An 11,563-nucleotide genomic window follows, 5' to 3' on the forward strand; every position below is an offset into this window, starting at 1 on the left:
TGTCAAGTCATATCTGAGTTATCCCATATGTGTGTTTTTGTCTTTGAGTCAGAAACGCTGTAAGCTCTGCTACATCCGACTTGTTGCTTATGATACAGAAGTGCTGAAACAAGCATCGATGCCTGTGTTCGATTTTATAATACATTTAAACCCAAATGTAAGTATAGTTTTATAGTCAATTAACAATATTTTACAATCCACAAACCACCAGATCATACATCTGTCTTGAGTCTTTCCAATCTCTACGATTCAGATATGATGTGGATGCGGCATAAAAAGCCAGTTTTGACCTCAGTCTTACCTACGGGATAGTAGAATATAAGGCATTCTCTTTAGTAGATGGGTTGCTACTTGCTGAGGGCTCTGCTTTAACAATAGAAGGAATTATGTCAGTGTGTTGCCAAAATATTGACAAACACTAAATTCACTGAATTTATCACAAAAGACACCATTCAAATGGCTTTTTAATCACAAGTCTTACCCAGGTGTTGAGTGGCACCCGGGCCCACGGTGCAGTAAAGAGGTGTCGATGGCAATTCATCCTCATCTGAAGGAGAGACAGTGTTAGTCAGCTGATGAGTAAAAATATCAACATCAGTAATAATGCTCTGGATCAACTTAAGTTAAGTTTGAATATCTGTTTGTTCCCTTCAATGCTTTTTCTTTGAACCAGGGATAGTTTAACATTTGAGGTTGTGCACTTTTTTCTCTTGTCTCTTCAAAAAGCTCCCACCATTCAGTCGCAACGTGACAGTAAAACCCAAATGAGTTTAATAATCTCATGTTTTGACTGTTTAATCATTGTGTTATGGCTTAGATTCATTGGGCTTAAGAAGTATAATTCCTGTACACAAAACCAATAGATGCATTCAGAGACTAATTCACTAACTGACGTGCGGTTGTGTTGACGGTTATTACCATTAATGTGCATGGCAGTTCATTTCTAAACCAAATGATACATTAAGAAATGTGAGCTGTTTTAGTGAATAAATCCACAATGTAGATATTGCTTATTGTGGTCTGTATTAGACATGAGGTAGAAAAAGTATGTAGCAGTAGCATTAAAGCAAAGACAATGTCAGGTGAAGTACCTTTCTTCTTCCTCTTTTTTGTTACGACCGTATACGTCACTTTGTCTGCATCCGCCGCATTGACCTCTACAGAGACTGAAGAAACTACTGTACATCCATTCACACAGTAGATACAGGAGACACATTTTATTTTCATAATAAGCCTTTCATTTTAATCACAATTTTATTTTCACAAGTAGAGTTCTCATTTTAATCATTGGAAAAAATCAACAGGAAATTAGTGTGTATATATATATATATTTACAGTATATATATAATAAATATCTTACTTTAGGACGCCAACAATATAGCAGTACAGTGATGCATGGTTTGTGTACTCACCTGCTTGATCCGGAGCTGAGCCTGGTCCAAGTGTTAGTGTGGACAGGTAGAGCAAAGCTGTAGAGCAAAGATGGCGTTTGCATTAGTTCCGTGCTTCATTTTGTAACAGTAATATTACATTGATTTGATTCATTTATAAAGGAGTAGAAATAGACAACCGTTGACACAATTAGAATTGTCCTCAATTGACAAGCGCTTCTATATCAGCAAAGTTGTGAGTTGAATGTATCCCTACCTCTGTGACAATAATCTCTGCCAAAGTAAAGTAGTCCGATCGCCAACAGCAGAACCATCAGCAAAACAGTGACAACGATCCATGGGGCAGAACTGGAGGACGGACTGGAGGAGGACGGACTAGTCTCTTCAGTGAGATCAGGAAGAGACTGAATAAACCTAATAACATCACATATATGTTAAAATATTATTCTGAAACATGTTTTACCTCTGACAGTCAGCCAGCTCTCTGCTGATTCTTCACCATCAGGGATTCTGCACTTGTAGAGTCCTTCATCAGACCTAGAAACACTGCGGATGGTGATGTTTCCTGTAGAGTTGCTCCTGATGAGGAGGCCGTCTTTATAGAAAGCAGCCGTGATGTTGGAGGACGTCTTGTCTCTGCAGCGCAGAGCGACAGCGTCTCCCTCCGCCACAGGAAGCACAGGACTCTCCAGGATCGCTGAGCCAGCTGAAAAACATGCGTTTGATATTTACGTCAAGTCACAGTCATGATTTCTTTATGACAACATGTTGTGTTATTAATGCTAACATACCAGTGACAGTGATGGTGACGCTGTTGCTGCTCTTTACCGCTCCAGTCTCACACCAGTACTCTCCGCTGTCTTCTGGAAAAGCATTTTTAATGATGCAGGAAGACCCCATTGAGTTCAGCTTACGGGTTCTACATGTGAGTTGTTCCCCTTTGAGTCCTTCACAATGGACAATTAGAGACTCGTATTCAAAGAGCTGCAGTCTGTTTGCGACGACACGAGGAAACACTGAACCTGAAACAAAGAGATTAGTTCTCAGATGACATTCAAACTCGTGGCATATAGATGTGATACAATGAATGTATCTGTACATGAAGACAAAATAACATCATTCCAGTTCACCAAAATCACATCAGAGCATATCTCCCTGTCTACTTCTTACAGAAGATCAACCAACTGGTACTTACCAACTTTCTGATCCAGAGCACACAGCAGGAACAACACAGTCATTGCTGGAGAGGCAGAAAAAGAGCTTAACATCACTGAGACGTGTTCATAGCATCCACATGTTTATCGACCTCTGCAGCGACTTCAGCTGCTCTGATAGGTCTGTTCAATCATAACTGGTACAGACAAACACACATTATGCACCAAGAGACGACAGAATCGAACAGTTCAAACGGCCTCTTGATCATTCTGCTTTCACTAGCTGGAGACAGAGTCAGTACTCACACAGTCGGATGCAGAGAGCCGTGACCTCCATGTTGTCTCACTGCTGACCGTCTGAACTGAGTTCAAAAGTGAGAAGAGGTCTCTTCCTGTGTGGCTTTTTTTTTATAACTTTGCGCTTTAGATTGAAAACCTCATGTCAGACACAGAGCTGCTGTCGAGGTGGAAATAGCCTCAGTGGTTAAGTTAGTCTCAGTGGGAGGAGCCAAAGAAAAAAGACTCACGTATGAGAAGGACCTTAAACACCTTTCGACAGAAAAGTGAGACTAAGCCGCATAATACTGTCTCAGCTTGTACGTACGTTCCATGGTGGTAAGAATTTCCACAGAGACGAAGAACCATCGTCACCCATAACAATCATAGAACGTGACACTTATCAGGTATTTATAGGTGTTTCTCTGGTCTCTCGCAGTGGTTCTCTTAATACATGACCTCTTTTCTCTCTTTATATTCATTTTGAAGTTTGAAGTTGTAATTACATGTAAATCTGTCCAGAACTGAAGATGTATAACTGCACTCTACCAAAGTCCAGCAACACGTGTCAATTTCCACTTGTTACATGCTGACAGTCTCTTCAAAATAAACTTAACAGGACATTCAGTTGGGTTTAGACAACAAAACTAGTTGGTTAAGTTTAGAAAAGATCTTGAACTACTTGGTTAGATTCAAGCATCAAAAGTACTTGGTTATCTTTATTACTCCCCAAATTACAAACAAATGTCTGTCTATTGTCCAGCCATGTTGGAGGAAATGCGGGGCAGTAAATGTAAACCACTCTCATGTATTTTGGCTATGTCCGGAAATTGTACAGTTTTGGGGAAATGTCCATATGGTTATAGTCCAAATTCTGGGCTATGACATACCAAAGTCATTTATCTTTCTCTACTTAGGTAATCTGACAACAGACACTGTGTTAAGAGAAGACAGGTATTTACTGAAGATCTTGCTAGCAGCTTGCAAGAAGGCTATCAGGAAGAGATGGCACAAGGCAGATCCACCATCACAAGATGGATGGCTGAAAATTGTGACTGAAATGGAACTATTAACTCGTAGAATAAGAGCTCAAGTGGAGCGATGTCGTGAGAAGTGGGAGAAATGGACGATGTTTACATGTCAACGATAACACAACCTGAATATTTCACAGGAGTTATCATGCTTTTGAAGAGACAGAGCAATCCAGATCCTTTTTTTAATTTTTATTTTATTTTTTTAAATTGATGTTTACGTTTTTGTGCATGTATTGTCTGTCTGTCTGGTGAAAAGCAGAAAAATAAAGTGTGGAAAAAAAAAAAAGTACTTGGTTAGTTTCAGGAAAAGATCGTAGATTGGCTTAAAATAACTACAGAAGCGGCGTTGCTTAAGTTGCTTAAGTACAGGAGGTACGTGGCAAATAAATCAACGCTAACTTCTCATTTCTCCTGGAGAAAAGACCAGTTTGACCCATCCACCTACTGATAGTATGACAGCTGTAGAAGAACTCTCTGGCTTTATTACATTGATTTCAACACTGTGGTGCATGCATACACCGTCAGTTTCTCTTTTCCCTTCCTTCTTTTCTTTTTAGTTCTCACACACACTCAACCACACACACACACTCACACACACACACACACACACACACACGTATTGGATGCACTACTCCTTGTCTGCCCCCTGCAGTACATCATTCACAGTGCATCAAAAACATTTCGTCCCTCAAACTAATTTATTTTATATACTTCAATTTAAAAGGTCTAGTTACATACTGACCGTTAACTGGTATCAAAGTATTAAATAGTGTTACACGATGTGCCTGTACCATTCAAACGACAACACGGTCATGATACAATTATATACATATTTTTTTCTTAACACTTTTTTAGACGGTGTAATACAAGCAGGAAGTGAGACGTGATGCTCTGAGGTGCATTTTACTGCACGTCGTCTTTTTATGGCACATTTCACAATCCAAATGTGATCCGAATGCTCAGAGATGCTGTGGTCACTCTGCAGAGGGTTTCTCACAGTCATGATGAAAGTGGATTGTGAAATGTTCGTGACACGTTGCAGACAGTTTTGCTTTGACTTCTAGGAATCTTTAGTCTTGATACAGTCACATGACACACCTGCTTCTAGGCCACGTGGTCAGGACACACACGATAAGAGCAGCAAGTCACGGGTTTGATTCTCGAGGCCGGACAGTTTACTGCATGTTATTCCTCGACTGTCTCTCTCCACTCTCTTTCAATTAAAGACATAAAGTGCCCAAAAATAATCTTCAACAAGGTTGGATCAACCTCATCACGCCACGGACGCCATCGCTTGCACTGTAGTGCCTGCAGTGGATGACCTGATCAAATCATACTTTGCAATTGAATATAGCATAATTGCATTCAAATCTAATTACAGATTACACTACATACGTACTCAAATTCACATGGTGTCTCCTTCTGAAGAGCAGAAGTATGGGAGGTGCCTCCTCTGATAAATACTGAAGATATAACTGTATGAATGACAGCAAAGCTAATCCAACATGACTCAATAGTTGAAATGATGTTTAGTCTATTTCCTCCTAACGGTTCATGTTTTGGGCAGAGTTCCCATAAGACAAGATGACATATATACACGATGATGATGATGATCATGAGACCTGATAGCCTTCCCTTCTGCGGTTCTCTGTCTGTGTCAGCCCTGTGATAGCCTGATGTCAAGGGTGTAACCTGCCACCCCCCCCCCCCCCCCCCCCCCCCGATGTAAGTGGTTACAGATCATGAAGGGATGGAGGAGACCTGGGGGTGTTTTTCTAGATCACCTGATTCTGATGTGCTGGTGTATAATAAGTACGAGGACCAAACTCTTTCACGGTTTCAGGTTACTCTGAAAGCAGATGCTGACATTTAAACTCCTAACAGGGTAAGAATCTGTGTGTATGTATACATTTGAAATATAGTATTTTATTCGGATTAGAATTTACAAAATGTGTAGCAATCCTCTACATTGCATCAAAGCTTTGTGACTTACTTCCTTAATTGAACCACATGATGATATGTTTCTTGAGAGTTCCTCGTATCAGTCAGGACTTTGTAGGATTGAAACTCATTCTCTTTCTGTTGCCAAAGACGGAAAGAAGAGACACTTCATAAGTGAGATGGATCTGCGTGAGGTAAAATGGAAATCAGGTAAGTAAGACTTTTTTTAAAAATCATTTAAACATGAACTCTAATTGAAAGCTTTATTTTGCGATCATGCAAACACTTAATTTTCAATCTGATCTGGTTTGCAGTGAAGAGGCCGAGGCATTGAGTCAGCTTAGTTCCATGATTTATTCCCTGTGATTCAGACCCATTGAAGATATCAGTGCTGTACTTCTGCTTTTCCATCACAGTCTTCATTACACTGCTCGCTGTGTGATGACGTATGATGAAAGGAGGAGAGGCACATTTTTAGCTGGACTTCATAAGAATGCATTTATCACAATGTCCAGAAAAATTTGACTTTGCGAAAGAAACTCCTGCCAGACAGAAACTTTATTGACTGTTGGACTTATTCTGAGTCTGTCTTCATGACAGCCTCAGGTACGTGTTGGTTTATGCAATGAGGAGAAAGTAAAGTCTTTCACATCTAGTTGCTTTGGCTCTAGAAAACTCTTTCACACTTTGGCAACCAGAAAAAAGAGCAAGTATGCTCAATAAAGAATCAATAAAGATTTTAAATATCTTGATAAAAGTTCCATATTTGGATGTGCTTCTCTCTCTCTTTGTGTTTCCAGCTGCTGTCAGTGTGCTGCTGTTCATTCTCTACCTCAGCAACACTGCTGCTGCCGTCAGCCTGAAGGAACATCTGGCTGACTGTCTGAAGGACAATGACTACGAGGAGCTGCTGCACACGGTGAAGACCGGCCTCCCTCACATAAATACATCTCATCATGTGGTTATCGTGGGAGCTGGCATCGCTGGACTGACGGCTGCCAAGCTCCTGCAAGACGCAGGACACCAGGTACATGCAGCAGGATGACACTTTAGAGCTTCACAAATATCAGCAACAATGTTGACATTCGTAGCAATATTCAATGTAGTCGTTTCATAGTACTCTTGGTATCAGCAATAGCTGGAGTTGTAGTTGTATTAATCTGTCATGACAAGGTGACCATAGTGGAGGCTAGTGGTCGTGTTGGAGGACGAGTGGAGACCTACAGGAATGAAGAAGAGGGCTGGTATGCTGAACTGGGAGCCATGAGGATCCCAAGTTCTCATCGGTAAGATTGTATTTTTTGAGTTGAACATTTACATAAAATAATGTGAATGCAACTCTCACAGTCTAACATGATTTTGTAAAAGGGATAGAGTGCTTCAAAATATGACTTGGCAGGAGATACATTTCCTTTTCGGGGCCAGTGGAGGATACCAGTGTTATCGCTGGTGTGTTGGTTACTTAACTAAAATCAGAAAAGTTATTCAGGGATTGCCTACACATCAAGTGTGTCAGAGGGATCTTAATTAATGTACTGTCTTTGCTACACACCTTACATACCTTGCAAAAACTCTGCCACTATCACCTCCTCTGTTAACAGAATCGTCCACTGGTTTGCTGAAAAGCTGGACGTCAAGCTGAATGAATTCATCATGGATGACCCCAACACCTTTTACTTCGTTAATGGGTTGCTGAAGAGGACGGATGCAGTCCAAAAAAACCCTGACATCCTCAAATACAATGTTAGTAAAAGTGAGAAAGGAAAATCAGCCGACAAGCTGCTACAACAAGCTTTGCAGAAGGTACGTAAGACAGAGGAAAAGATGGAGAGAAGGAAAAAAGTCACACAAATTCACACATCCTTGGAGAGTAGTTGGCAAAGGACATTTGCATCTCTAACCAGACAATTAGTTAACATACAAACACAACATTCAAGCAAATGTATTCGTCTCTTTTGTAGAAGAGTTCATCATCGGCATAGAGGAGTTTGTATAAAACATGGTGCAACATAGCTGTTATGATAGCCTCATCCATTTTGGACCTTCCGAGTGCAGATGCCGATATACTTTTCCTTCCCAAGCAAGTTGACTAATTGCCGAGTTTAGTTTAGTTTTACACTGTTACCACCAGTAAGGTTGAAGCAGGATGTGTTTAAAATCTTTAGTTTTAGAAAATTAGACGAAGAAAACAAACCAGTTGAGCTAACATGTAACATTTAGCATCTTAGTCAGGCAGTCACCAAAGTAATCTTAATTTACCCTCCAGTGAAAATAATACTTCACTCTGGACAAAAATATTGGATTTAACAGACACCATTGCATTGCTGCTAGGTGGCTTCATAATTCTTTGGTTTGTGTGCTCCAACCTCCAAGAACTCCCATTGGTTTGCTTTCTGTGTCAGGCTTGGCCACATAGTTGAGTGACACATTCATGGTTCATTATAGACATAGAAATCAAAGCTCACTTAGTGAATGCTCATGGATACACCATCAGCTCAATAGATGATTCAATTGACTTCATCAATGCAAGTGAATTTTTGCTTTTTCTGTCTTTTGTAGGTCAAAGATGAAGTGGAGGCTCATGGTTGCAGGGCTGCACTGATAAAATACGATCGTTATTCTGTAAAGGTAAGACACAATGTGATGTGTACAAATCTTGTAAAATTAGAACACTGTTGGGTATATGAATTATGGGAATCACTAATAATATTTTAGTGTATTACTAATAGCATCAATTAGGTGTGCCATTTCTGATGGTTCACCATTTGAAACAGATTGCTCAAACTTCCCACCACCTATATCTGACAAGTGGAAAACATTTGATCAAATAGGTTTGTTTAAATAAATTGTAAACCTTCGTGCTAAGCCCGACTTCACAAAAACAACTTTGAAACTTTGTTTATTTCACAGGACTATCTGAGAGAAGGAGGTCTGAGTTCAGAAGCAGTGAGGATGATTGGAGACCTGCTTAATGAACAGAGCCTCATGTACACTGCGCTGAGTGAGATGATTTATGACCAGGCTGACATCAATGATGACGTGAAGTGAGGACTGACATCCCACACTGCCAGCTATTCAAAATGTGAAAACGTTTGCACAGTAGAGCTCAATAATATTAAACCACTAGCCAGAAAAAGTAATGAAAATCAAACAGTTGTCATGAAAGGTTTGGAAAACTGATGTTGTACTGTACACCTCTTTGCAGATGACACCGTGTCTTAACTTTTTGTCCTCACAGTTTAGTTTTTCACTTTATCCACACATTAGCATTCGTTGGGTTGTGTTTCTGGCCACCCATCAAATATACGTCCAATATTAACTTACATAGCTATGCTTTGGTTTTCACCAAATTATCCAGCTCTTTTGAAACTACATGTTCACCAGCAAGTCACTACTTTGTTGGAACTGGGCAGGAAGTGTACAGAAGGTTTACCAAACCAGAAAACTAAGACAATTCTATGTGGAGATAATGTTAGTTTGTCTTAGATTTGTGGTGTAACAGTCGAGTGAATCCAACTTTGACTCTGATATTGGCAGCCTTGAATTAATGTCAATAGACAAGAATGACTGCAGGTTGCTCTCCTAGTCTGCATCATAATCTATATATATATACTGTAAATACTTTTACTTAAACAGCATACAGAAACATTGCAAATCTCTCTCTACTAGAATGCATTCAATAAGAGAATCTATTTGTCTTTTTGTTTTTAAGGTACTCAGAAGTGACTGGTGGGTCGGACCTTCTCCCCAAAGCTTTTCTTAATGTCCTCAATGTCCCAATTCTTTTCAACTCTACGGTCAAACGCATCAAACAGTCAGATAAAGGTGTAACTGTTTCGTATCAAAGAGACCAACAGACCAACAGTCTTTCTGCCAACATCGTTCTGGTAACAACCACAACCAAAGCAGCCCTTTTCATGGACTTTGTTCCAGCTCTCTCCGTTAACAAGATGGAGGCACTGAGGGCAACCCACTATGACAGTTCTACTAAAATCCTCCTTACCTTCAGCGAGAGGTTCTGGGAAAAGGACGGCATCCGAGGGGGAAAGAGCATCACTGACAGGCCCTCACGTTACATCTACTACCCCAGCCATAGTTTCCCAACAAATAAGACCATCGGTGTCCTCCTGGCTTCCTACACCTGGTCTGATGACTCCCTCCTCTTCTTAGGTGCCAGCGATGAAGACCTGAAAGAACTGGCTCTGAGAGATTTGGCAAAGATCCATGGTGATCATGTCGGGTCTCTCTGCACAGGGGTGTTGGTGAAGAGGTGGAGCATGGATCCTCACAGCTTGGGCGCCTTCGCTCTCTTCACACCCTACCAACATTTAGAGTACTCTAAGGAGCTCTTCAGAAGTGAAGGCAGGGTGCACTTTGCTGGTGAACACACAGCCTTCCCTCACGCTTGGATCGAGACATCTATGAAATCTGCAATCAGGGCTGCTACCAATATTAACAAAGTGACCGTCTTCAATTTAAAAACCGCTAAATGTCCACCACGAGATGACCTCTAGGTTCTGCATGACCGAGTCTCAGCAACTGTGTACTATGGTATTCATAAAAAGAACACAAAAAAGTGCAACATATCTGGCTAATGCCACAGAAATGTACTATGTTGAAATGTGTCTGTCATAGAATGAAATTTGTTTCATAGTATACAAATACAAATATATCAATTTCATTAAGATTGAAAACAATCCCCCAAAAAACTTTATTTGAATATACATTTAATCATCAACCTTCCCATCCAGCCAATACTAGCTCACATTGCCAGTTTGCCACTTGACACATAGAAATCCATTTATGTTCATCTAGAGTCAGCAATTAACGTAGCCTGTATGTCTTTAGCCTGTGGGAGCACACCGAGCACGAAAGAACCCAACCAGCCGTTGGATTTGAACCCTGGACCTTCTTGCTTCAAAGTGTCACTTAATTAATACAAATATTTTCTTCCTCATAATCTTTCTCCACCAACACTTCTGTATTATACATAATCAATCAGGGGACACAGGTATGCTTGTCACATGGTACATACTGTATGTTTGTTGTGGCTGTGATTCACAGAAATAAAACTAAAACAAATGGCTGCCATTGACAAATGGTACATGCAGTACTTTATTTTTATGTCTCATGACGAATGCACCCGTCACATTCCAAATGTGATCATTTTAACTGATTTTCATGTGGATGCTTGGTAACACTACTAAGTGACTATTGTTGCAATAATATGTTCATATAATTTAACAATTAAAGGTTGTTTGGTCAAGTCTGTATCACTAGCTCGGCTGTTTTTACTTTGCTGTGTCTCCAGACACTTCTCACTTGCCCCAGGCTCATGCATTTCTCGTACCTGCAAACTCATGAGAGGTGAAAAAGGTGACAAGCCCGAAACCCTGAACAGTGTGAACAGTGTGATGAGGACATGTGGGCCCTTGTTGCTGTCGTTCATCTCATGGAGCAGAGGCTGCATGTAGCATACCCTGCCTTATCAATGTATTTAAAACACTGTGACAGCAGGAAGCTGCACTCACGTCTGTTTAGACCTCCACCTTTATCCAGGCCCAGCTCCACCTTTATCCAGGCCTAGCTCCACCTTTATCCAGGCCCAGCTCCACCTTTATCCAGGCCCAGCTCCACCTTTATCCAGGCCTAGCTCCACCTTTATCCAGGCCCAGCTCCACTCACATCTCAGCCCTGCGTCAAGCTGCGCTACAGTCAGCCTCCTCTCCCTGAAGCTCTTTGACCTCATCATCTCATCAGTATCTGG

At 40.8% G+C, this 11,563-nt stretch overlaps 2 protein-coding genes across 2 annotated transcripts; one reads left to right on the plus strand and one right to left on the minus strand.

Moving 5' to 3' along the window:
• Positions 1-1,356: 1,356 nt before the first annotated feature.
• On the minus strand, positions 1,357-2,884 carry LOC116400883 (low affinity immunoglobulin gamma Fc region receptor II-a-like). Its single transcript, XM_031878981.1, is given in 6 exon segments — positions 1,357-1,469; positions 1,648-1,773; positions 1,846-2,097; positions 2,183-2,413; positions 2,587-2,631; positions 2,852-2,884. Coding segments are annotated over 6 exon segments (798 nt in total). The 5' UTR covers positions 2,883-2,884.
• A 2,813-nt stretch (positions 2,885-5,697) lies between these two features.
• On the plus strand, positions 5,698-10,856 carry LOC116400881 (L-amino-acid oxidase-like). Its single transcript, XM_031878979.1, has 8 exons — positions 5,698-5,740; positions 5,947-6,006; positions 6,597-6,823; positions 6,970-7,082; positions 7,398-7,599; positions 8,356-8,424; positions 8,707-8,840; positions 9,509-10,856. Exons 2-8 carry the CDS (start codon positions 5,976-5,978, stop codon positions 10,308-10,310), a joined length of 1,578 nt encoding a protein of 525 aa, XP_031734839.1. The 5' UTR covers positions 5,698-5,740; positions 5,947-5,975; the 3' UTR covers positions 10,311-10,856.
• Positions 10,857-11,563: the final 707 nt, after the last annotated feature.

The sequence above is a fragment of the Anarrhichthys ocellatus genome, unplaced genomic scaffold (assembly GCF_004355925.1).
Source record: "Anarrhichthys ocellatus isolate YVR2014 unplaced genomic scaffold, GSC_Weel_1.0 scaffold214, whole genome shotgun sequence".
NCBI classification, from domain to species: domain Eukaryota; kingdom Metazoa; phylum Chordata; class Actinopteri; order Perciformes; family Anarhichadidae; genus Anarrhichthys; species Anarrhichthys ocellatus.